We start from the raw sequence: 27,665 nt of genomic DNA, 5'->3' as shown, positions 1-27,665 counted from the left end.
TTTTAACTAGCTATCCAGCTTGTCACGTAACCCCTGTTCTAGTTCGTCTTTATTCGTATATCTTAAGTTTTGTACTGTGGACCACAATATTTAATTGGTTGTTTTTACCTTTGTAATTTACTATTAAAACTTTATACTTATTTTTTAACTGTGACTGGTCCCCTTGCCAGAGCACACCTATCCTTGTTGTTCTGTATTTCTGGCATCTACACTATAGCTTTGTTTCTCTTTATATATTTGGAAACCGAGGAGGGCCTCAACGAAAGGTCCATAGGCCTCAACGAGAGGTTCAGAAACCTCAACGAGAGGTTCGAGAAGGTTCGATCCCAGGGGACGGTCCCTGCTGACGTGATCGAAGATAGCGACGACGCACAGGGCCCAATGGAGCGGCCATCCCGTCCGTCGCAGCCATTGCCCGAGCCCCAGGATAGCTCGGCGGCCATTTTGTTGGCAATCCAATCCTTATGTACCGAGATAAGGACGAGATTACCACGCACCCTGACGGAGGAGCCAGAACCAGGCCCGTCGGGAAGCCCTCCGAACAAGCGGAGGAGAGTCCACCGCGCTCCGCCCTTCGTGCCTGCGAGACCGGTGGACCCCTCATCCCCCTCGCCGGGAGAGGATACGATGACGGATACGTTGACGGGGACGTACGATGACGGCGGCGATGACACAGCAGACATCCCGTCGTCACCAAACCCCCCCCCCCCGCGGGCATCCCCAGACGACGAGGTTGGCTTTCCACGCCATGATAACCAGGGCATCCGAGCTCTTCCAGCTCTGCCCTAAGGAACAGAAAAAGGAAAAAAGGAGGGGTTTCTGTACCAAAGACGAGAGGCTAAGAGGAAGACGGCCCTCGTGGTGCCTTTACTCGACGACATCTGGGACGAGGGGCTTGCGGTCCTCAAGAACCCTGCCACGACACCCGCCAAGAGGGACAGGTACGAGAAGTACCAAGTCCCCGATGCCGCCCCCTTGTGCCTCAGGGCCCAGCCCACGCCGGACTCGGTCGTCTCGGCAGCGGCTAAGGAGGAGGCAGCGGGCACGGCAGCTTCAACTTCCACTTCCCCGCCAGACAGTGAGGGCAAGAAGTGGACTCTATGGGACGACGAATCATCTCGTCAGCGGCGACGACGATTAAGGCGGCCAATGCCTTGGCGATCGTGGCCCGCTACGACAGGGAGCTCTGGTTCAAAGTAGCTCCCCTGCTAGATTTCCTGCCTGATGACAAAAGGGCGGAGGTCCTAGAAATTCTGCAGGAGGGCGAGGTGGCGTCGGATCACGCCATAACGGTGGCAACGGACATCGGTGATACCGGATTTCGCCAACTAGGCAACAGAGTTTGCCTTCGATGATGGGGATGGCTCAAGGCGACAGACTTTCGCCAGGACGCCCAGACCAGGGTGTTGGACATGCCGTTCGACGGCAACAACCTCTTTGCTAAGGCGGTGATGAGTCTCTACAGGCCATCAAGACCGATACGGCGACGGCTCGGGCCCTTGGGGTGCTTCAGCAGCGACAGCACCCTGTCTGCCTTTCGGAGCCCCGGAGGCAGACAGGGTGCCTCCAAAGGATCCAGTGGTGGCTCCTCCGCTTACCGCCAGGCGGCCCGCTCCTCTTCCCAGGAGGCCTACAGAGGTCGCGGTAAGCAAGGGGGATCCCACCGTCGTCATCAAGGAGGCCAAGGCGGCAAGGCCTCCTCCAAACAAGACTGACCCGGCCGTGTCGTCGGGGCCCCCACCGAAGCACCCCGGTGGGAGGCCGGCTGACGAAGTTCGTCAGCGTGTGGGAGTGCATCTCCACTGACCGTTGGGTGCTGGACACCCTGATCAACGGGCACTCGCTGGAATTCCAAAAGAAGTGCCCTCGCATTCCTCCCGTGGCCAGGAAGGAGAATCACGTCCCTCAACTGCTGTTGGAAGTAAAGGCGATGCTCAAAAAATGTGCCATCGAGCTCGTCCCCAGGAGGCTCCGGGGCTCCGGAGTGTACTCAAGGTACATTCTTGTCAGAAAGAAGACCGGCGGTTGGCGCCCCATCCTGGACCTGCGTCGGTTAAACAAAATACATCAAGGCGCAGAAATTCAGGATGGTCACCCTCCAGCACGTGCAGGGACCGCTGGAGGAAGGCGACTTCCTATCGTCGTTGGACCTGGAGGATGCTTACTTCCATATCCCCATTCTAAAAAGGCACACGAAGTTCTTCAGGTTCGTGGTTCAGGGACGCCACTACCAATTCAGAGCCCTACCGTTGGGATTAAAGTCGGCACCCAGGGTTTTCACCAAGTGCCTGGCACCAGTGGCGGCGCGGCTGCGCCTGCAGGGGATCCACGTCTACCCCCTACCTGGACGACTGGCTAATCCGGGCAAGGTCAAGGGAACCCGCCATAGATCATACAGCGAGGACCGTCCGGTTGCTCACGGAGCTGGGGTTTGCCATCAACTACCCCAAATCCCACCTGGTTTCATCTCAAGTAGCTCTGTTTTTGGGGGCGAAGCTCGATACTGTGGAGCAATTGGCCTCCCCTTCAGAGGAGAGGACCAAGACCATCCTGGGCAAGGTGCGGCGCCTGTTAGCCACGGACGTGGCCAGGGTGAGGTCTATCAAGTCCCTTCTCGGGATGATGTCCTCATGCATCTACCTTGTGCCCCTGTGCAGACTTCGGATGCGTCCGCTACAGGAGTTCCTCGACTCCTGCTGGTTTCAGATGAGGGGTTGCTTCAAGGACAGGATCCCTCTCGACGAGGAGTTCCGTCGGGTGATCCTATGGTGGGGCACCCGGGCTCACCTCACGACGGGCACGGACTTTCAAACCCCGGCGTTTCAAGAGACAGTGACTACGGACGCCTCTCTGGAGGATTGGGGGGCCCACACCGGAGATCTCCACGCAAGAGGCCTTTGGCTCCCAGAGGAGAGGTCTCTTAACATCAACATCTTGGAGCTCCAAGCAGTTTTCTGGGCGCTCAAGTCGTTCCTCCCGTCCCTCAAGGACAAAGTGGTGAGGATCTTCACAGACAACACCACCACGATGTTCTACCTACGGAAGCCCGGGGGCACCAGATCCCCAGCCCTATCCAAGCAGGCCCAGGATCTGTGGCACTGGGCCGTCGCCCAGGGGATGTTTCTGGTTCCCTTCCACCTGGCAGGAATAAAAAACACCATCGCCGACTCCCTCAGCAGGGAGCTGCGCTTGTGCCACGAGTGGGAACTGCGCCAGGATCAAGTGGATCTCCAAGTGCCAGAGGTTCGCCAGCAGGTTCCCATAGCCGAGGAGCATGGGCGATGCTTTCTCGTTCCCTTGGGACGGCCTGTTTCTGTACGCGTTCCCTCCGTTGCCGTTGCTGCTCCGCCTCATCACTCAGCTCAAGAAGTCCAGGTGCAGGATGATCCTCGTCGCACCGGCGTGGCCGAGGCACATCTGGTTCCCGGACCTTCTGGACTTGTCAACGTCCCTGCCAGTCAGGCTGCCGGCGGACACGGATCTTCTCTCCAGAGAAGGAGGCGCCATTCTCCTTCACGACCCACAGTCGCTGAACTTGCAGGCCTGGCCCCTGCAGCACTAGAGTTTGGAGGGTACGATATCCCGGCTGATTGCAGAGAGGTTCTTGCAAAGGCCAGGGCGTCCTCAACTCTCAAGTGTTACGGTCATAAATGGAAGAGGTTCACAGTCTGGTGCCGTGCACTGAAGATTAACCCTCTGCGGATTACGGGCCCTCAAGTGCTGCCGTACCTACTGTCGCTGGCCAAAGCTGGTCTGGCTCACGTCTCCATAAAAATACATCTGGCTGCCATCTCCCGATCTACCAGGACTACGGGACGGGCGTCCTTGTGGTCTCATCGCCTGGTGAAGTAATTTATGAAGGGACTATTCCGATCATTCCCTCCGGTGAAGGATCCTGCCCCGGTGTGGGAGCTTAATGTGGTGTTGACCAGGCTCATGGGACCCCCATTCGAGCCTATGCATTCGGCACCTTTGAAGTTCCTGTCATGGAAGACAGCATTCCTTGTGGCCATTACCTCTGCACGACGATTGGGAGAGATTCAGGCCCCATCTTGCAAGCCTCCATACTTGACTTTTCATGACGCGAGGGTGGTGCTGAGGACGGACCCCTACTTCATGCCCAAGGTGCCCTCGGACTTCCACCTCAACGAGCCCTTGGTGTTACCAGTTTTCTTTCCGTCGCCTTCGACGCCAGCTGAGAGGACTTTGCACTCGCTGGATGTAGCTAGAGCTCTGAAGTTCTACGTGGACCACACGAAGAGTTTTCGGAAGACGTCACAACTGTTTGTGAAGTTTGGGTCTGTGAATCGAGGGAAGGCTCTCTCGAAGACTTCCATTTCCAGATGGCTCTCCGGCTGCATCAAGCATTGTCACCGGTTGGCAAACCGACCGCTGCCCGGCCGTCCGAGAGCCCATTAGACCAGAGCGATCCCTGCTACCACGGCGTTCCTGTCTGGTGTGCCCCTGCTGGACATCTGCAGGGCTGCTACATGGAGGTCGACGCACACCTTCACAAGATTCTACTGCGTCGATCGGGACTCCAGGGAGGAGTCCAGGGTCGGCCAAGCAGTGCTGCGCAACCTGTTCGCTTAAGGTGAGCCTGGTGAGGAGGTAAGAGATGCTTAATGTTGAGTTGTTGTATTGCTTAATGTTGAGCCTGTTGCCACCTCCCGTGGTTGTGCATGTGTATACTGCTATGTATTCTTTTATTCATGAGCATGTGAATCCATGCCAGACCCCATGCTGGAGAAGGAACAAGTTACTTACCTGTAACTGTTGTTCTCCAGCATGGGTCTGGCATGGATTCACATGCGAACCCTCCCGCCTACCCCTCTGCGGCTCTTCACTTGGTCATACTGCCACTTGGCCTGCTACCAAATCTGAGGATGGCTGCCAGAGGCGGGCTTAGGGAGAGGGCAGTCATTGGCTGGGGGCAGTATGACCCAGAGATCAGTGATTGGTTACTACTAAGAAAGACAGATCAGAAACAAAACTGATACTGATTTTTTCTTTACTGAGGGTTCCCAGCCTGACGACGGGGAATATTCATGAGCATGTGAATCCATGCCAGACCCATGCTGGAGAACAACAGTTACAGGTAAGTAACTTGTTGCTTTGCGGCTGGCGACTCGCACTTTTTTTCAGGTTCTGCCATTCGGGTTGACCTCCGCCTGAGGGTCTTCACCAAGCTCATGGTGGTGGTGGCAGCGTACCTCAGGCGAGGGGGGGGATTCACGTCCACCCCTACCTGGACGACTGGTTGATCCGAGAGCGCTCTCCCAAGCAAGTGTTGGATCATCTCGGTCTCACCTGCCGCACCCTCCACAGGCTGTGCTTCTCCCTGAATTTTAAGAAGTCGCATTTGACACCTTCCCAACAGCTCCATCCAGTACATCGGTGCTGTGTTAGACACAGATCAGGGCTCATCACAATGTGCAGATGGTGGACAAGTTTCAAAGTGCCCAGTGTCTTCCGGCTTTCGACTTTCCAAGGTTGCTGGGCCTCATGGCATCCTGCATCTTTCTGGTGCCGGAGGCCAGACTGTGGATGAGATCCCTGCAATGGGCTCTCAAACTGCAGTGGGCCCAGTTCTCGGGCAAGATGTCGGATCCCGTGCAGATTCAACTCTCGGTCGGCCAAGATCTTCGGTGGTGGGCTGACGACAGTAACCTGCTGAAGGGGGAACCGTTTTGGCAACCATGGCCGGAGGTGACGATTGTGACGGATGCTTCCCTCACAGGATGGGGTGCTCATGCCAACGGACTGACAGCGGTCGTTGGTCTCCGTCGGAGTCCAGACCCCACATCAACCTGTTAGAGCTGAGAGCCATCAGGCTTGCCCTGAAGGCTTTTCTGCTGACTGTATGGGGGAAAATCATGATCATGACAGACAGCACAGTGGCCTTGCATTAACTCGACGAAAAAGGGGGGGCAGGGTCATTCCCGTTGTGCAGGGAGGCGATGCAGCACTGGTTCTGGGCCATCGAACATGCAGCTCTGGTTCTGGGCCATCGAACAAGGTCTTTCGATCTTGGCAGTTCATCTGGCTGGAGATGAAAACGCGGCGGCGGATGCTCTGAGCAGGCAGAGCACTGTCTCTCACGAGTGGGAGCTGGCTCAGGAAGTCCATCTGGAGATCTTCGCCCTTTAGGGAGCCTCGCAAGTGGATCTCTCTGCCACCAGTGTCAACCGTAAGTGCGAGAGATTTTGCTCAAGGGAATTTCCTCCGAGAGGAGCCTTAGGAGACACGTTTGTGGTGGATTGGTCATTCCCGCTGCTGTACTAGTTTCCTCTAGTCCCCGTCATTCCTGAAGTGTTGCAGAGATTGCGGAGGTTCGGGACACGCATGATCCTTGTGGCTCCGGATTGGGCCAGGAGAGCGTGGTACCCGAACCTTCCTTACTGAGCGGATCTGCGCTCGAGGGAGGGGCGGGGGGGTCAGGTTCTCCATCCAGAGGTCAGGACACTCAACCTTCACGCTTGGTATCTGAAAGGTTGAGATACAAGGATTGGGACCTCCCGGATGATGTGATGGAGGTGTTGCTTTCGGCCAGGCGGCTCGCAACAAAGTCCCTGTACCGTTGCCGTAAGTTCTGCGACTGGTGCAGGGGACAGAATGTTGATCCTTTACAATGCACCATTCCTATGGTTTTGTCTTTTCTGCTTTCTATAGCCCACAAGGGCCTTCAAGTGGGTACCATTAAGCGTTACCTGGCGGCGCTGTCCATATTTAAGCGCTCATCTGAAGAGTGTTCTTATTTTAAGATACCTTTTTGATTTCGCAGTTTCTCAAAGGACTGACTAATGTGTTTCCGCCGTCAACTTTCCAGGTGCCGGTTTGGGATTTGAATTTGGTTTTGAAGTTTCTGATGGGTGCTCCATTTGAGCCGTTGCACTCTTGTCCTTTGATACTGTTGTTGTCTTTGAAGTCAGTGTTTTTACTTGCGGTTACTTCCGCTCGCAGAGTGAGTGAGTTGCAGGCACTTTCGGCAAAGCCACCCTTTACTGTTTTCCATAAGGACAGGGTTGTCCTTTGGGTGTGGCCTTCTTTTCTGCCAAAGGTCGTGTCTGAATTTCATTTAAGCCAGAAGAACAAGTTACTTTCTTACCTGGTAACGTTCTTTTGATGGGATGTTCCAACGACGTATTCCACATCTATGACAGGTAATCACCACAGCTGTGCTGTTTTGGAAAAATTTTCGGCGTCTGTGTCCTACATCGATGACGTCGATACGCTGTCCTCGAGGGCCTCCGTCGAGCCGACGTCACCGGATGTTAGAAGTAGAACGCACGATGCCCGTTGCCTCAGTTGTAGTTTTTTCCCATAACGTATGGCACCAATCTTCTGCCAGTCTGACTACAGAAAGCCTTGCGGAACCGGAAGCTGCAATCGCATAAGAAATTCTGTAGAGGGGCAGGTAGGCCTGGAGCGATGTGGAATAGGTCGTCGGACCATCCCATCGAAAGAACGTTACCAGGTAAGAAAGTAACTTGTTCTTCGAGGGGGTTGGTTCCTCCGACGTATTCCACATCTATGACAGACTTTCAAAGCAGTACCAACGTAAGGAGGTGGGAAAAGAATTTAGAATTTTAGAATGCCCAATCAAATTGCAGAATAGACGACTGCTTTACCAAATGCCAAATATTGGCCTTGGATAGAATCCAGTGAGTAGTGTTTGACGAAAGTATTGACAGAGTTCCATGTGGCTGCTTCATAAATGTTATGAATGGGAACACCCCTCTGCAGCACAGTGGAGGCAGCCACACCCCTAGTAGAATGGGCCCGCAAGCCTACCGGAGGGTCCTTACCTGCCAGACGGTAGAATTCCGAGATGGTCAAGATAATCCATCTGGATAAGGTCTGCTTAGTAACAGCTTGACCCAAACGCATTCCAGCGTATCCTATAAAGAGTTGATTGTCCACTCTGACCCGGGACATGCGTGAGATGTGGAAGCTTAACGCTCTCCTAGGGTCCAACCTATGGAGCCTCTCCTCTTCCTTACCAGGATGCGGAGGAGGATAAAACTCCGGAAGAATGATCTTCTGGCTTAAATGAAATTCCGACACAACCTTTGGAAGAAAAGAAGGATGAACCCTAAGGACAACCATGTCCTTATGGAACACTGAAGGGTGGCTTAGCAGATAGTGCCTGCAACTCACTCACTCTGCGAGCGGAAGTAACCGCAACAAAAAATATGGCTTTAAAGGTCAACAGTCTCAACGGGCAAGAATGTAAAGGCTCAAATGGAGCTCCCATTAGGAATTTTAGAACCAGGTTCAAATCCCAACTGGGCACCTGGAAAGGTGACGGTGGGAACGCGACGGTGGGAACGCATTAGTTAGCCCTTTGAGAAACTGAGTTGGCGAACTGCAGCGCTCAACGACTTTGCTGCAGCCTTGGAGGTCTGCAACCTCTCAAGGCTCTAGTCAGCCTTGCTGCCAAAAAGATGTTCACCATCAAAGGGCATGTTGAGAAGCCGGGCTTGTACGTCAGGAGCAAGCCCCGACTTCTGCAACCACGCAAATCTGCGCATCACGGTGCTCGCCGCCATGGACCAGCTGACGGAGTGTGCCACGTCCAGACCCGACTGAACGGATTCACACATGTCATCCTTGTCATCCTGAACGCGTGCAAGAAAACCATACCGTTCCTCCCCTTCGGGAATATGTTCAGCCGCTTAATACACACAATTCCACAGAGTGTGAGTGAAACGTGCTAGGGCACACACGGAGTTGGCTGCCTGTAAAGCCATACCCCCTGAAGAAAATACTTTCTTTGCCCAGCCATCAAAACGTTTGTCGTCCCTATCAGGAGGGATGGTAGGGTACGCCGCCTGCTTTGCCAGGGCCGTAGCCGCCTGCACCACCAAACTCTCCGGAGTGGGGTACGTAGTCAAGTAGCTGGGGTCGCTACTGGCTGGACGGTATTTTTTCGGCACCGATTTGCTCACTGCTGGAAGACTCTCCGGAGCAGTCCAAGCCGCCGCCACCCTTCTCTGTAAAGCCATATGGAATGGCAGCACCGGGTCTGTGGGTGGACCTTGGTCAAGGATATCCGTCAGGTCATCCTGCAGAAAATCCACTGGTGGCGCAGACCACCCCAAGCACTCCGTCACTCTCGACATGAGGCGCCTGTACGAAGATTCAGCATGCGTACCAGGCTCAGGTCTGCCAAACTCAACCTCTGGGGAGGTATCAAGACCACTGGCGTTGTGCAAAGACTGACGCAGGTCTTCCCACTGGCTATGACCAGATAACAGGTCATCAGGAACCTTATTAGGAACCAAACCTTCCTCAGACCCCTCATCCACCTCAGAGATCTAATCCAGAGGCTGTAATAACTCCCTGGATGAAGGCACAGAAAATGTTTCAAAGACAGGCCTCACTGACTTCTTCAGGGCCTTCCTCGGAGTCTCCACCCATGCACGGGGTACCTTTGGTACAGCCTCCACAAAAGGAGTCGAGGGCGTCGACTGAATCGACGTCCAGCGTGGCGCTGATGGGTTCGACACAGGCCTCGAGGGCGGTGCTCCGAGCATGTCCCTCGACGGCCTCGGTGCCGATGGCGTCGATGACTTCCTTGGAGGCGGAGCCTCAAGAGAGTGCCTCGATGGACATGGCGTCAATGTCTTTTTAGAAGACCTCACAGGCTCCACGGGTCTCGAGGGCATGGAGGACCGGGACCTGGAGCGGGCATGGCTAGAGCGATGCACCTTGTCCGATCGGGACCTCGAAGGTTCCCGGTGATCGTGCCGACCGCCCGAGCCTGAAGGCGTGCGAACGGTGGCTCTAGCGCGTTCCTTTCCGGCTTCTCTCGAAGGCTCGGATGGAACGGAGCCCTGCGACTCGAAAATCGCCATAATTTCCTTATGAAATGTCTCCCATTCCGCAGGAGTGGAATGCTTGGTAGGACAAGCTACCCGCCGTCTGGCGGAGTCCGAGGACGGGGCGGGCGACCGGTGACGGCGCTTCCCGAGTGCCTCTAGGAGGCAGAGGAATGGCGGGAACCACTCTGGGACCAAGACCCCCTGGTCTTACGCCAACGATGCGGAGAGTCGCCCCTCGAGTCTTCAGTTGAAAGCCCAGCGGATTTCGACTTTCGGGGCTTGGAAATCCTATCTACCGACCGCTTCTTCTTCCACCCCTGCAAGGCCTTCAACGTTAACGACTGGCAATCGTCACAGTCATCAGTGGTGTGGTCCTCACCGAGGCACCAAAGGCAGACGTCGTGCAGGTCCGTAAGTGACATCTTGGAACCTCAGTCCCGACACTTCTTGAATCCCGACCGCGGGGTAGAAGAAGGCGAAGTCATTATATCTTCACAAAAACACCAAGATCGAAGAACCGAGAACAGAACCGAGGCGCGCCGAGATCTCCGAAGCGAAAACGTTCGTGGAAGAAACGGAAGTGCGGCTACGGGCGTTGTGCGTCCTACTTATAACATCCGTTGACGACGGCTTGACGGAGGCCCTCGAGGACAGCGTATCGACATCATTGATGCAGGACGCAGACGCTGAAAAATTTTACGAAGCAGTACAACCGTGGTGATTACCTGTCATAGATGTGGAAAACGTCAGTGGAACCAATCCCCTCGTAGGTAGTTCTTCCGGCGTCCTATCCTCCTTCGCATCTAGGCAAGGAAGAGGATAGGCTCCATAGGTTGGATCCTAGGAGAGCTAAGTTTTTATATTTCACGGATGTCCCGGGTCAGAGTGGACGATCAGCTCTTTATCGGTTATGCTGGACACCGGTTTGGCCAGGCTGTTACCCAACAGACCTTGTCCAGGTGGATTATCTTCACTATTACGGAGTGTTTCAGTCTGGCGGATTAGGACCCTCCGGTAGGATTACATGCTCACTCTACTAGGGGTGTGGCTACCTCCACTGCCCTTCAGCTGGGTGTTCCTATTAGGAATATTTGTGAAGCTGCCACATGGGCTACTCTACATACTTTTGCCAAACATTACGCCCTGAATTCGATCCACAGGTGGGATCTGGCCTTTGGTAAGGCGGTTCTTTATTCCGCCATTTGATTGGGTACTCTAAATCCTTTTCCCACCTCCATATCTGGTACTGCTTTGGGAGTCTGTCATAGATATGGAATAGGTCGGAGGACACAATCCCCTCGAAGAACAAGTTACTTACCATATCTGGTAACATTCTTTCGATGGGATGTTCCTCCGACGTATTCCACATCGCCCTCCCAACCTGCCCCTGTGGAGAATTTCCTATGCGATTGCAGCTTACGTTTCTGCAAGGCTATCTGCAGTCAGGCTGGCAGGAGATTGGTGTCACACGTTCTGGGAAAGAACTACAACTGAGGCTACGGGCGTCGTGCATCCTATATATAACATCCGGTGACGTCGACCCTCGACGGAGGCCCTCGAGGGGCATGGGATCGACGCAGGACGCCCTCTGCCGAGAATTTTCCGAAGCAGCACATCTGTGGACATTACCTGTCATAGATATGGAATATGTTATTACCAGATATGGTAAATTACTTGTTCTTCTCTGTAATTCACTCTCCTCCTCTGACCTCTCTTTTGACCCCTCTCTCTCTGATCACTCCATTGTTCACTGTTAGGGAGAATTCTCATTCTATGGCTAATTTCCCTCACCTAGTGAGTCCCTCAGCAGCTTTTCTGGATTTTACTTTTTCCACTTGGTAAGAGTGTGCCTCTTTTTTCCCCACTCTTACCTGTGTTTTGTCATGTGCATTTCTACTTGTTGTGTGGTCTTGGACTCTGGATCACACCACTCCATGAGCCCAAACTTGTTGCATGCGTTACACAGCACCTTCAGTGCGGTAACACACGGTCGTCTCTAAGACTTCCCAATGACTCCTTTTTCTGGGGCTGACTACTGTGCCCCAGAAACAGGTAAAGTTGCCATTAACTTTACATAGTCACTTTAAAACTACAGACCCAGTACAACCCAGCTTACATGGAGTGCTGGAAAGGGTTCATTCCTAGCCCTTGTTGTCTGTGCCTCTCTGAGCTTTGTTTAGCCCTTTTAACATATAGACTTGGCTGGTGGCAGTGGTATCTACCCTAACTTTTCTACTGCGATTATACTATATAAACGTGGTATTGTTTTAGGCTATTATAGTAACCTCGAACATAAACCCGCTTGACCAAATACTCTTTCATTTGCTCCGGTTGGGTTTAGTCGCCATTTCTTTTTGTTAAAGTCCTTCTTGTGTTTTACTTTGCGCAGCAAACCAGGTTTGCCTTCTTTGTTCAACGTCTTTTGGCGGGCTTCTGCAAGAAGCTCACCTCTGGGCGCCTGGGTGTATAGGTGGGCTGAATGTGAGGGTCACCCCCTGTACAGGGTATCCTAGGAAACCCAAGTCGCGCTTTGCCATGATGGGCTGAGGTGGTTGTCTGGGCCGGACAAACCCCCTGCTGCGTGATTGACAGCCAGGCTGTGTGAATGGGGGATTTTCGTATAAAAGGCAGGACTCTTGGACTGGAAGTCAGTCGCCACTGGAACTACAAGGAACCGAAGAGAAGCAGAGAAGAAGACGGTTGCTGCAACTACCCTTTCCCGGTGAAGCCCTGCTGCAGTCCTGAGCTATCTACCCTTCGACGACCAGAGAAGATCCAGTCCTGAGTCTACTTCCCTTGAGCCTAGTGGGGTCAACCAGCTCATCTTCCACAGCCAGAGGATCCTCTTCGTGGTCGAAATCACTGCACCGTGCTGTAGTGGCCCGGATAGCCATCTGAAGAGCCTCTCCTGTTTTAAAGGAGCGCACCTTTTGTTCACTGTCGCTGCTGCTGGCCTCATCCCTGAGTGGTGCAGACCCCTCCAGACGTCCTCCTTCTCGTCTCCACCACCGAAGCACCAGAAACAGTGGGTCTGCAGGAAACTACCAGGAACAACTGCCTTGGCACCAGCTTCTTCATTGAATAAGGTACTGTGTCCTACTTTAAGGAACTAGGGTGAACCCTTTTTCTCCTCATCCAAGGCTTGCCCTTGTCTTTCTTCCCTCTTATAACTTTTGCTTCCTCTGTTGACAATATCCAAGTACTCCTGGCTACGTTGAATCTTGAACTGTGACTGTGTGATCCTCGACAACAGGAACCCGGTTCCACTTGACACTGGCTCCGGCCTATTGACTTTTGTATTTCTGTCAGCGAGTGTTCTCTGATTCTGTCTACCTTGACAAAAGTATTGCCTATGATTTTGCCCCCAACTCTTTCTGGTTAACCCAGGTGCTAAGTGTGTTTTGCCCCGGTAACATTTCTTGCACGGTAACGTCTTTTGTTTCACAACACCGGTCCGCCAAAACATAAGGTATTTACCTTAAGTTGTTCTGTGCCAAGGGAATTGGTTGTTTGTAGTGTATTTTACGTGTGGTTTTGAATTTAAGAAGTGTTGTGTTTTATAACGGATGGTTTAAAAATAAATGTACTTATATTTTTTAACCTGAAACCTTGAGTCAGTGTTTGCTTGAGTCACAGTAATTGTGGTCCCTTTGTGTAATCTCTGCTACTGCTCATATACTCTTGAGATAAGCCTAGCTGCTCCGCTACTGCTACCACTTTAACATAGTAGTACAGGCTTGTACCAAAGGTGAACTTGTATTACCACTTGTAGTCTTAATTGTGTGTAGTGGTCCCAAAGGGCACTGCACAGGATTCTGCCTAACATTAACTATAGCATCTTGGTCCCTCCACATTCTACTCTTCAGTGCCCCTCTTCAAAGACTAAGCGGAAATTCAGGCAGGACTCTGGCCTATTACCTTGATGATGTCAGGAACCCTCTTTTCTTGTTCACCTCCACAGAAAGCCCTTACACTATGAGTTTTTGGACTTGTTTGGCCGTAGCCATGTTGTGACTGCTCTCTGGGCGTTGCAAACTGTCTTCAAAAGAGGTGTTGTCCTCACCTGAATCTTTGGAGTACGCCTCTGACTGTATGTCCTGTGCAGGTGAGGGTCCTTTCTTGCGGGATGACTTGCGGTCCTCAAAGAGGTAGGGCCTACCTCGAGAGGAAGCCACTATGCCTGCGGGGTTGGTATAGCAGGCACGAGACTTCCTCCTGAAATAAACCTTGGTGGAAGTGGAAAAAACCTGAACAGGCAGCAAAAAACCCTTCTGAGTGCCTGGTAGTCTGTGTAGTCCTTTCCTTCACTGAGTAGTAGAAGAAATGAATCCCTCAGGAATCGATCCGGACGTGGGCAGTGCTGAAGAGCCCTTATAGCGAGGCAAAAGGAGCAAAGGATGAGTGGGCTATGAGAAGCGCCCAAGACAGCCTAAAAAGAGCACCCTGCTGTAAGAGGCTTAAGTGGCAGAAGAAACAATTAAGTGCGGGCAGACAGAAGGAGAACCAGGAGGTAACCCGGAAGACTGGAAGCGTGGAGAGAAAAGCAGAAGCTAGGGAGACTGAGGGAGAGCTACTGCTTGGAAAAAAAGAGATTCAAAGAAAGGTTAGGATAGAACACACAGCGCATGCACAGCGTATTATATGAAAAGAGAAGTGGGTTACAGCGCTGCGATCCGAGGAACATCGGCGTTGAGATGGATGGCGGCAGCCATCTTGGAAAAGACTAGACCGCGCAACCTACAGCGGGGAGACAGGGGCTGCTAAACATCAACCCCCTATCAAAAAACCACATCCAGACCCCCCCCCCCCACAGCCCCGAACTTCTGCCCCAGGCCCACCAACCTCCCTCTATCAAGACCCACCTCAGGACATTTATGCTATCAATTCCTCAGGGTCTTTGGACCCTGGCTCTCCTGGGGACCAGGGAGATCAATACAGCCAAGATCAGTACTTTATGACGACGATGGCAACATTTGTCATCCATTCGCCTGACCACCAAGATCAGCCTGTGGAAGACACCCCAGTTGATAATCAGCTGCAATATAACAAGCTGCTGCTAAAGACTGCCCAACACTTCAATATTGGCAACCTGCAGGCCCAAGGGGACAAGGACTTTGTGGAGGACATTCTTGGCATCAAGAGATCTGCCACTCAGTTCGTTCCACTGTTACAATCCATCCAAAGGCGTATATAGCCTTCCTTACTTACGCGCCTAACCTTGCAAGGGTGGTTAACCCTTGTATTGAGAAAATATTTAGGCCAGTGTCTACAGACCCCCTGTACGTTAGAGGTCAGCTCAGACCTGATTCACTTATCACTACTAGGAAGAGGGTAGGAACTCCACTGGTATTGGCTAGAGCCCGCCAGATAAAGTAAGATCATCTACACTTTGAGGAGGAAAGTCGCATCCTCAGTGGCCTATCGAGCAAGAATTCTGAATAACACTACCCTCCTAGCTAGTTATGGCTGTTACAAGTGAGATGAGTTGGAACGCCAAGTTGATGCGGTTCCAGAACCCCTAAAAGTCTCAGCTACTGAGCACCATCTCAGAAGGCAAGCAGTTATCTAACTGCATTCTTAAAAACAACCTTGACGCAGCAGACAATGTCGGGTGCATCATCGCAAAGGGCACACTTATCAAGCGCCATGCCTGGTTTAGACAGTCTGGTTTCAAATTAGAAACACTGGCCACCCTGCTTAACATGCCGGTGGAACCTAATACCCTTTTTGGCAAGGCTGCCTAAGATGCCCTCAAAAGTGTGAAGGAAGAGTATTATACTTGAGTCCCTCAGCCAATTGACCAACAAACCCTACATCCAACGGGGTTCCTCAAACTCCAGGTGGTTTCGTGGACCGGGCACGCAACGCTCTTCCACATACAATCAGGGTGGACAGTCTTTGTCATGGGGCCCCCCACAAGGACAATCTTTCTCTTCTAATTTTCAAAGAGGCCATAAAAGATCCAGAGGAAGGGGCAGAACCTCCTTTGGGAGAGGCTCTACCCCTACCAAGCAATGACCCACCGCTACACGTCCTCTACCATGGCACACCGGTAGGGAATCGCATCTCACATTTCACCCACAAATGGGAGGAGATTACATCAGACAAGTGGGTGTTGCCCACCGTAGCAAGCGGGTATTGCATAGAACTTTTCCAAAAACCACCAAACCACCCACCAAGACACAGAAAAATGACGCCAGAAGAGCAGCACATACTTCTGGAGTAAGTAAAGATTCTGCTGGAAAAAGACGCTATAGAAATTGTCCCCGAAAATCAAGTAAACAAGGGTATTGATTCAACGTACGTTCTTGTGCCAAAGAAAGACCTGTCCATGCACCCAGCACTAGTTCTCTGCGCAGCAAACAAATATGTCAAACCTTAAAAGTTTAGATTGTCACCCTCCAAGAGGTAATTCCCCTTTTTTTTTTCTTCAAATTTGTTTTATTAGTAAATCAACATGGTTAACATACGTCAATGGTTAACATACGTCAATCGGCAGTTACACGTTCTCTACTACCCCCCCTGATTCTAAACCTCCTTTCCCCCCCACCTCAAACAAACTTGCTCTTTGGTTGAGACTGTCATTCAGCTCATTGGGGCCCGCATCCATCGGGGCCCCATTTCACCTCCTCCTTTTGTTTGTTTGGAGTCCACTAACATCTCTCTCTGTTGTCTCTGCTTCCCATTCCGAGGTCTGCTGTGTGGTCTACCTGCGTTTACTTTGTGCCCATTCTCCTCTCTCTTTTCCGTTCTGTTACTTCCCACCACTTCCTCTCACTCATACAGTTTCCCTCCCGTAACATTACCCCATTTGACTTTCTTGAGGCTATTGGTGGTCTCCTTATTGGGGTCTCTCTGGGTCATATTTTCTCAGGAAGGGAGCCCATGGCTTTGGCACGTGCAACTGTCTGGTGAGTTGTTCCATTCTATATATGTCCAGGGCCTTGGCCGTCCACTGCCTTTCAGTGGGGAGTTCTTGCCCTTTCCAACCTCTTGCAATGCATGCCCTGGCTGCCAATAGCAAAACGTGTGGCATATGCAGAAGCTTGACACAATCCCCTTCTATCACCTTTATCCAAAATAGCACCATGAGTGGGTCTAACCGTCTATCCACCCCGTCTAGATCTCTTATCCAGCCCAGGATTTCCTTCCAGTATCTCTGCACCCTACTACAGGCCCACCACATATGCCAATAGCTTGCCCTCTCTCCACAATTCCTCCAGCAATGGGAGTCAACACCTGGATACATAAGTGCTAGTCTCGCCGGGTCCCATTGCCACCTACACAAATGTTTGAGCCTGTGAAGTTTATATTGGCAGGCCGCCGAGGTATGGTGGGCGTTCTCGCAGGACAAACAGTGCAAGTCCTCACAGATGGCACCACTGCCATCTTCTACACAAACAAGCAGGGAGGCACACACTCTCCAGGTCTGTCCAAGCTATCCCAGAAAATATGGAAGTGGGCACTCGGGCAGAACATATTCCTAACCTCTCAACACGTTCCAGGGAATCTCAATGCTCTGGCATACACCCTCAGCTGATACCCTGTACCAGAAGATCCCGAGTGGCAAGTCAACAGAGAAATTCTTCTCCCAATGGGAACATCCCCCTTAGACTTGTTTGCCACAAGTCTAAACACATTATGCCCAGGCTTCGCATCTAGGTTTCCCCAACCAGGGTCCAAGGGGAATGCCATGTGGATGAACTGGTCAGGGAAATTTGCTTACGCATTTTCACCAACACCACACCTGAGCAGAATAGCACACAAGATGCACCAAGAACAAGCTACTCTAATCCTGGTTGCTCCTATATGGGCGAGACAACCTTGGTTTCCACCTCTGCTCAAACTGGCGATGTGCAATCCTCTCAAGCTCCCGTTCCCTTACAACACGCTAACACAACACAAGGCAGCATCTCTCCATCCTCATCCTCAATCTTTGAACTTGACAGCCTGGCTCCTGAAGTTATAGAGTTTGGTCATTTAAATCTTCCACAACGGTGTATGGATATCCTAAAGGAGGCAAAGAAACCAAACACCAGACACTGCTACTTAAACAAGTGAAAGAGGCTTGTAATATGGCGTAGGTCACAATCCATAAATCCAATTGAATGTTTTCCAGCAAACATTCTGCATTACATGCTTTACCTACGAGACTGTGGCCTAGTATTTAACTCCATCAAGGTACACGTGGTGGCTCTGTCCGCTTACACCACTTTACAGAACAAGGTGTCCTGGTGGAAAGTTCCTGTCATTAAGGCCTTCATGGAAGGGATAAAAAGGCTATACCTTCGCACTGGGTTGGGATCTTAATGTTGTGCTCTCCAAACTCATGGGCCCGCCCTTTGAACCTATGCACAAAGCCAGCCTAAAACACTTGAACTACAGAGCTGCATTCCTGGTAGTCGTCACCTCCTATAAAATGCGTCGATGAGCTACAGGCCCTTTCTTCATAATCCACAAGGACAAGGTTGTCCTCGGAACACACCCTAGATCTTCACCTAAATTCATCTCAAAGTTCCATGTTAATCTATCGAACTTCCTACCTTCTTTCATAACCCATCAAACTCCGTTGAAAGAAGCCTCCATACACTAGATGTACGGAGGGCAGTCTTGTACTGTGTGAACAAAACTAAACCCCTAAGGAAAACAGACCAGCTCTTTGTGTCCATAACACCTGGTAGAGAAGGCGATCATATCTCAAAAAACGCCATCTCCAGATGGATAGTCAAATGCGTACAACTCTATTTCCCATGCAAAAGAGCTTTACCTTTCACTCCAAGGGCTCACTCCACCAGAGCTACCGGAGCTACCCTAGCCTTCATTGCAAACGTCCCCTAGACACCATTTCCAAAGCAGCTACATGAGTTCCATTCATAGATTCACACAGCATTATTGCATTGACAATCGCTCTAATGCAGATTCACAGGTGGGACAAGTGGTACTAAAACATCTATTTGCTGCTGTACCTTCTCACATCCCACCTCCTTCTCCAGATACTGCTTGCTAATCTATGCAGAGCATGTGATCTAAGCAGATCCACAAACCTCAGAAGGGATACTTTACTCACCGTAATCGTGTTTCTGATGCTTGTATCTGCTTAGATTCACATTCACCCACCCTTCCTCCCCTTCTGGAGTCAAAGGCGCATAGATGTTTTTTGGTCTCACTGTTTTCTGATTGATCACATCTGTACTCACGCTACACTTCATGCAAACTCATGTCGGAAACAATCCGAGGGACCTCGACGCATGAAGGACCATGGGTACAGTACATGTTGCACTAAGTATAGTATTCGCCCTGTCAACGTCTGTTTTTGAGTTTCAAAAACAAATCTTGTAATACTCTGCGAGTACCACTAGATGTCAGACTATATATTACACTGCCTGCGGTAGCGGCTGTGTAGTTATGGTTAAGTTGCTCAACTCGTAGGAAGAACACTTTTTGTGCGACTTATAACTTCGCTCCCCATGGACGAATCCTCAACAAACTTTGTAAGAAAAAAATATAGGGCCCTCTCTGAATTTTTAAGCCAAGTTTGTGTGGTTTCGTCAAGGGGGGGTCAAAGTTGTAGGGGGTCCCAAAATTGTTTTTTTTCCATAGACATAATGGGGAAAAAACTTTGCTCACGCCTATAGCCCAAACCGCTGGATGTGTTTGTACCTAATTTGCGGCAGGAGCGGTGGCTTGGTCCCAAAAGAGTGCTTTTGTTAATTTGGTGTAAATCCGTCCAGTTTTCTTTTTTTTTTTAAATGACCAAAAAGTAAGTGAAATAAATTGGTGATCTGTGTCCGGTTGCACAGACAGGACTCTGATTGGCTTAAAAGGCAACGTGGTGTCCGCGGACATCAGATACACCCACTGATTGGATGGGGAAAATGCGTCAGATTTTTGGAAACGCCCGCCATCTTGGATTCACGGACAGGGATGTATTGTGAAGAAACAAACCACACGACTACACAGCCACCAGATCAGGACGTCACTGCCCGCCGAGACGCTTGCTCTCTTCAGATGAAATATATCAGCGCAAAGATGATTTTAACAATATTATTACAAAAGGACTGTAGGATAAGAGAGAAAGTTCAGGCAAGACAAAAAGGATTTCTAACAATACAGTTTTGGATAATAGATTTGATTTGGGTAGGGATGACTACGGACAGTACATAGGCTAGATACAATCCTATACTATGGATACTCGCTACCAATGTTTTGAATGGAACGTCAGGGATTCTGGTCAAGGATTTCTGGGACAGTCTGCTGGGCACACCGGACTGGACGGGTCAGCGATCAGCAAGGCCCTCTGGACACCACACGGCAGGACTGGACAGCAAGGCGCTCTGGTCTACACTGCACAGCACGGCACCAGACTGGGTTTAATCTGCCCTTCTGGTTATGAAGATAGTTCTTTGGCAGGCAAGCAGTTACAGCACAGCCTGGCTGCTTCTTTTGGTTTTCCCTTGAAGTTGAGGGATGGGTTCTGGAAGTTAGGCCCAGCTGAAGTGGTTCAGCTATGCTCTGAGCCTTTCTGCTTGCAATGTTTCAGGAGTCTGGAACAAGGAGTATGGATGGATCTCCTTTAAAGTGCTTCGCCAAATTTGGGATGGTGGGTGGATCAGTGTGTTTTTCTAGGTCCTAAGTTGTCTCTATTTATGTGTTTCATAAAGGGGTTTGGTAAGATGAATTATCCTAGGCGCATTGCATAGGTAGTCTATTGGCTAAAGTCTGCTCTCTCCCTTGATTGGAGGAGAAAACAGTGTGTCAGCATGATGATGCGGTTTATGAGACAGGGAAAACCTCCCCTTTGCCTCTTGCACATAAAATCTATTTTTGATATAATACATCTTTACATGTGTACAATCTTTATACCCATAACATACATAGGTCACATATTTTGTGGAGCACACCGTTACGCTCACCTGACTCCCACGGAGGCGCTGGCCTGGTTCGCGCTGCTGTGACCTCTTCTAAGGTGATGCGCAGGGTTCGGAAGACGGACTGGACCGGGCCCCCCAAATCTGGCTTGTCTGGCTCGCAGAAATATCCTTCTGTAGCCGAAAATAGGGGATTAACTGTCTGCGGGGTAATGCAATCGGCCTCCCACTTTCCCCTCTCACCCTCCTTGAAACCCTTCTGTGATTTCTCGTAGCGTCTCACCTTAGGGTCTGGAAGGACAAGCTCTCCATCCTGCTTCTGATGCAGGGGCGCGTTGGTATCCAGTTACTTCACTGGATTTTCGGATTGTTGAGAACCAAACTTGCTTGGCTTCCAGGTAAGTTTTTTTGGTAAGAGGTTCCCCTTGTGTCCATGCATTAATGTACTAATGCTAGTGTCTTTTTCCCCATAGAGGCCGGGGTACGGAATGCCGGGGAACAGGCACCGACCCGAGATGAGAAATCCTTGTAGAAATCGGGTAAGTCTTTAATGAGCGTTTTTTGGTAATGTCTTTTCATTCGCTCATTAACGCTGATGTCTTTTTCCCCTTGGGGCCGGGGTCCGGAAATGCCAGGATGCGGCGCGGACCCGAAATGAAGAGGGAATGAATCGACAGGTAAGTCTTAACATGGAGATTTAGCTTTCCTTATTCCCTTCTCTCTCTCTCACCTTTTGTTCTGGTCTTTTTCTCCCTAGGCGCTGGGGCGTGACTGCGAATCTGGATGATCGCTGCTGAACATGGAGGCGCCCTGTAAAGGTGAGTGGAATGCGGCGCTGCAGCGATCGACGCGATGAGCTTTTAAATTAAAGTCTTCCTTTTCAGGATTGTCGGCGAGATGTCTCCGGAATGCGGATTTAGCAGGTAAGGACTTTTCCTTCTTCTGTTCTCTTCTTCTCTTCCTTTGCAGGTGATCCAGGATGATGGCAGGCGTGGCAGAAGTCAGGATGCAGGAGCAGACACGGTGAGCGTCCAGCTGCTAGATGCAGAACAACGCGAAGCATGTGTGGCTGTTCGGGTGGGGTTTAAATAGCCTTGGAAGAAGTTCCAGGTATGTATCCTTCCCCGACCACGCCCGGATGGTAAATTAGTCCCACAGGTAAAGTAGTTCCTTTCAGGCCTCAAGGAGGCCGGGATCCTGCAGCATGGTCTGCATCAGGTAAGTGCACCCAAGCATTCCCATAATGAGCCTGGCGCCTATGGCGCCAGGACTGATGTCTTTTATGAGCCTGGCACCATAGGCGCCAGGACACTGTCCAAAGGGCCCCTATATGGGGTTGCTGGGTCCTTCCTTGGGGGCTGGATGTCCGCTTTCGGGGACGCCTGGCTTGAACCGGCTCCCCGGGAGCGGGCATCATGACACACACTTTCTTCCAAGCCTTGTTGCTGTGAGATCTTGGGTCTGGATTTGACAAATATTTGCACTTTTTATCTGGGACACAACATCTGATTTGTCCACAATTTTGTACATATGTGCGCATGATATCTGTGCATAATCGTATGAGGTTTCATGCTTCTGACATGAATACAATTGCTACAAAACCAGAATTTTCACTGTGCCTTCTCAGCACATCGCACAGATTTCTGGGTCCTTTTAAAATGTGCACAAAAAAATCGCATTAACAATACTGTAATTTTACAATTTTACAAATTTGCACAGTCCTTTATCAGCCTTTCCAAAAATATGCTTTCTGTCCATTGAGAATCAACAAAAATGTCTATCCCCGCCTCCAAAGGTTTCTTGTAGCTCAAGAGCAATCCCTGCTTTCTTCCTCTGGCAGAGGCCACTGTTGACACTTACAATATGCATATCCTTTCAGCCAAGGGAGGGTCATTGTCTCTCCCAGGAGCAGCAGCCCAAAATCTCCCCCCCCCCCCTTAATCAACACTTGAATGCGAGTTCCTGGCCTTTGTGGGAAGCAGGAGAGATGCCTTTTGTTAGGGGAAAGCTGGGGAAAACTGGTTTGGTGACTCTGAGTTCAGCTAAATCCACTGTCACTTTATGACCTTTTTCTTACTTTACAACAAAACTTGCAATTTTTAATCAAGCAGTTAGAATTCTGATTCCAGTCTCTAAATCATGGAGATTAAATAGTTACAACCTATGTTCCTCTTAATGACAGGTCACTTAGATTTAAAACATTAGATTGTAATGGTGGAAATTTTGCAGTTTAAATGCAGGCTTTTGAAACAGTGACAGATTTTCACAGGCAAGCACACTTTTTTTACTGTGGATATTTTGATGACCGATTCTGCTTTTCCTGACATTGTGTGTTCATGTTGATTGCTTAAATGAAGTGGTTGGTAACATCCAGCAAAGATATTGGGTGTTTTCTGATGTTTTGGACTGGCATTCTGTATTTTCAGCAACCAAGAAAAAGGGATTTAAGAGCAATTTCTGGGCTTCTTGCAACAGAGCACTGCCTTTTATACAGTTTCCATTTTTACTTGGTGGGCAGCCCAGTGACCGGTTTCAGCAGTGAGGTCTCCTTTCCACTACTGACAACAGGCAAAGTAGATTTGGCAACCATCTTTTCCGGTTTCAAAGCACAATTTTCATACGTTTGGCACGCATAGGGCTTTTGCGGCCATTTTTAATGATTCTTTCACCATCGGCACACAGGGATGTCACAGGGCAGAGCCTAGTGTGTTAAAACGTCCCACAACATTATGTTTAAGTTGCACTAATAAAAACCTATAAAATTCACTGAAAAAATCTTGTTAAAGGGACGTTCTGGTTACAATGTTCCGGAGTCCAGAGAGTCAGGCTGAACCCAAGGAAAGGAGAAGGCAAGGATGAAGAGAAGAGGTGACCAGAGTACAGGGTCAACCCCCTCAAAACCGGAACCCCAAGACAAAGGCACCCCAGCAAGGCATGGAAAAGAGCCAAGAGTAAACAGTAGGCTTGCAATACTAGCAAAAGGCACCAAAATAGGCAGGAGAACAAGCAACAGGGTCAATAACTGAAGCAGAACTGGGGAGCGTTGAGACACGCAACTTGTAATGCAGCGTTCTCCTTTATAGTGAAGGCCGAGCACTAGCGATTCGGAGGCAGCATGATGGTAGCCATGGGGCCGGGGCGGCCGCACTGGCAACATGGTGGTGTTGCCTGCACTGATTGTGTACTGCAGTACGTGCCCGGGAGAGCGTAGAATGAAGCACCCTCCATCATGGGTACAGCCACCAGTCAATGGTGGCGACAGGCAGCCGCCCACCCCGCTGATTCCCCATTGATGAACAGTGTTCCCCACAGCCTCCTGCTGGGGCCGTATTATCCACCCCCAGCACCAGAAGCTGCCTCCGCTACTGTCGCCAGTGTCCCTGTAAGATAAGAGAGGATGCCTGCGAGCAGCGCATGACCCCACCCTCCCCCAACACACAGTTACTCCCATACTTTCTGTAGATCGGGAAGTCTAGAGGACTGTAAACGAATGTGCACAAGTTTATACCACAACTGATGGTGCATTTGGGGCCTTAGGATGAACCTGTCACTATGTCAGCCCCCAAAGACGAAGGAATAGCTAATGGGTGCATTGGGCAACTAATGCTGCAACAGTGGCTACAGACCTGGGGCAGTCCAAATGTAATTCTAGCTGCTACGAGCCTACTGCACATCATACTTTCAGGGTGATCAAATCTCCCTGGGTCCAAAATGGTGTGCTTAAAAATCACCCTTGACCTGGTACAGTTATGGGCTACCAGGGAAGCACATCGGGGAAAAAGGGTTTAAGGGGCTTTATTTTTGTGACTACAGGGACTTGAAGTCACACAAATAGTAAAGAAATCATGGAAGTCAATAAAAACTTCATGGGACCCCCAAAAAGGAAATTCTCCACTATCTCCGTTGGTGGTCTCGGGCTGATTGTAATTCTGTTTAGGATAGAGCAACTATGTTTAGTCTGCCACTAGTCCTGCTAAGAAATGCTCCATGTTGGCAGATTGTGACCGTTCTGCTTCTGATGAGGGAAAACTGAGAGGCAGTCCTGCATTGGCTGGCTTTGAGAGCGCCCAGGCCTTCTGAATTTTCCATACAGCATTTCTCTTTTTTTAAAAAAAAACATTTGTTGTAAATTAAGGCTTCCTGAATATGCATTTGGATCGTCTGCCTACGCAGGTCGGAGTACCATATTATTTTCAGTACTAGCATCCGTAGTGGAATTCTCAATTCTCTCCCGCAGCCTAATTGGCGTTTAAGCAAGTCTAGAGTTATCAGAAGGCGCTTTCACAGATATGAGCTTAAACAGAGTTTCCTGCAGTTGGGTTCTGTTTGTGTCCCACACTTGAGCTCTGGAATAGTTATCACTGTGCGAACGCTTCATTGGAATGGGTGTAGTTTAGATATCTATTAAACCTGTATAAAGCTGTAGATTCCCATTTAACCATCAGCTTCTTTGAATCCAGTATCGTGTACCACTGTGCCTACTTTAAAAAGAAAAATGGCTGCTTTAGCAGACACAGTTATTTGACTTTACTGTATTGAGCCGGGTTATTCAGCAACAACCCTTTACATGAAAAAAGTATCTTTAAAAACATTGTTGGACAGTTTTTCCTGTAATACAGGTAATATACCATCAACGTGGTTCTACAGGATGCCCACAACTGATAAACTGTACCAGGGTTCGAAATTGCTGGGAGCTGAAAACTATTTAGCTCCTAGATGGGACCTAGAAGAGCTTGGGTAGCTTAGCACCAACAGATACTAGGAGCTACATTTGGCTCCCCAAGACCAACTGGTTGCCTTTCAAATCTATCTGACATTTACTATAGGTCTAGTAATTCGCATAAAAGTTGCATTAACAAACCTCTAGAAATATGTAAAGCATGAATGGTCATGTGTTATGGACACAAAGTTATAGTTGTATCTCATTTGACAGTTAGATTTGTTGCATACTGTGTATTCGCTCCGCATTCTGCAGGGGCAGCTGAGAGAAAGAAAGTGAGCAGCGTCGTGTGCCAGAAAGAGGCAGTTGAGATGAACATGTTGTGGTGGTAAAGCGACAGCAAGAGAGATTAATGCAGGAGCAGATGTAGTTGCGGAGTTCTGAAGTAGAGGAAAATCTAGCTAAAGACGAAATGAGAGGTAGCAGAAAGAAGGAAGAACTAACCGACAAGAAATATGCAAAAGAAATTACAAGTGAAAACGATTTAAAGAGAATGTAAAACGTGAAGATGTGTAAAGCAACATCGCAATAGACAGATGATTAAACAGAAACAATCAGCCATAGTGTTCAAGACAGCAATAGCAAGAGGGGTCAAGGAATGTGTATTTGTGGGTGCATGCAACAGTTGTGGAATGTAAAAGCAAGTTCTGCCATCTTTCAGGCACTCCAGTCATGAGACTGGACTCCTGGGTCATGATGAGTAACTCCAGGCGAGAGGACAATCCTGACACCCAGGATCTAATTACAGCTCCTGCTCCTTTAATTCCAATTTCGACCCTACTTACAGGGAAGCAACAGTCTTATGTTGTGATAGCATTTCACTGCTTGCATGGTTTCACGTGTCACCTTGAGTTTCTTGTTGCGTACCAGGAACTATATACAGCTTGGTGCTCAAGAGAAACACGTTTTCAAATGCCAAACTTGTTCTCTATGTGTGAAGTGATTTTTAAATCATTCAAGCTTTTTGTTTAAAACCCAGCTTTGAGGTTTTCTAATGTGTCTGTATGTTTTTAAAGATTGCTTTTATGGTGGCCAACGATGCAGAGATGCACAAGAGCAAGTTGCAGTTTTTCATGGAGCAGTTCTACAAAATCATCAGGAAACTGGATTCGAGTAGCAAGGAATTGTCTATAGCTATTCGAGGATATGGACTTTTTGCAGCGGTATGGTATCCAGATCTTAGTTACATGTTGTCTATGTTTTGGAACTATTTTGAAATCATGAAATCGCCATAACTGTTCTTCAAATAGCATTGACTAAGTCAGTTTTACAATTCTTCATCTGTTTTATTTCTTTAAGGTGGTAATTATGCTGCTGAATAGCCTATTATTTGTATGTAGTGTATTTTATCTCTTGCTCTTTAACAAAGCTGATACATTTTCCCTTGAAGATATATTTTCTATCTTTTAATGGAGTATGTAAATATGTATATCAGTAGAAAAACACATTTTTTAAAAGACTTGAAGTCACTGCCTATGAATAGGTGAAGTTGACAATGGTGGGAACTTTAAGGTACACACGCTCAATCCAAATGAAGTATTTCCCTAAAACAATGGCCATCCCACTACAAATTTAACCTGAACTCACTTCATCGCTCCTTACCAAGACTCACTTGAACTATACCATGGTTTCAAGCCACCTAATATTTAAAGGCAATCTTGTGAAGTAGTGTAGTGTGAGTTACAATTTCAGTTGTACTGTGATGGAGTTTGTAATAAAGAAACATTTATTTGAGTTTCTGTACCTGAACTTTGGCATTCCCAATGTTGGTCGACTCTACACATTTACAGATGATCACCTTATCTCTTTTCTGATTTATTTTTCAATTTATTGCAGTGTTTCACTTATGAGCAGATTACTACAAGTTTATTGCTGTTGGCCATGGTTTGCTCGTAGTGTGGGATTGTATGCCGTGCATGGTGTGTATGTCTATTGTGCTGAATTTTGTTCTGTGGCGTTTTTCCGAGCATATTGTTGGTCATGAAGCGATTATGTTGTGGGCTTGTGTATGTTGCCTGTTTATGATAATTGTGGTAAATTGTATTCAGTACTTGTTATTCAGAGTTTTTTTCATAACGTTTATTTTATGGCCTCATTATGGGCTTTGCTGTGCCTACTATCAATGGCTATTGGGCTTAATTTCATTATGCACTGGGTCACATGTGAAGACCCTTTTGGTGGTCCGAAGGGGTGCAGGCAAGGAAAAACAACTTGATCTGTCCCGCAAAGAAATGTGCCTCCTAAACACCA

The 27,665-nt window shown here is 49.4% G+C and overlaps 1 protein-coding gene across 1 annotated transcript in view; it reads left to right on the top strand.

Annotated features, from left to right (window-relative positions):
• The window catches only part of PRKDC (protein kinase, DNA-activated, catalytic subunit), a 3,362,625-nt gene that overhangs the window by 322,354 nt on the left and 3,012,606 nt on the right, over window positions 1-27,665 (top strand). Inside the window, exon 11 of the mRNA XM_069621025.1 lies at window positions 26,432-26,578. Coding sequence (XP_069477126.1) covers window positions 26,432-26,578 — 147 coding nt within the window. The remainder of the gene's footprint in view (window positions 1-26,431; window positions 26,579-27,665) is intronic.

This window comes from Ambystoma mexicanum, chromosome 5q (assembly GCF_040938575.1).
Source record: "Ambystoma mexicanum isolate Mex_15411 chromosome 5q, UKY_AmexF1_1, whole genome shotgun sequence".
Classification (NCBI taxonomy): Eukaryota; Metazoa; Chordata; class Amphibia; order Caudata; family Ambystomatidae; genus Ambystoma; species Ambystoma mexicanum.
Note: the sequence above shows the minus strand (reverse complement) of the source record. Positions and strands in the feature narration are given on the sequence as shown.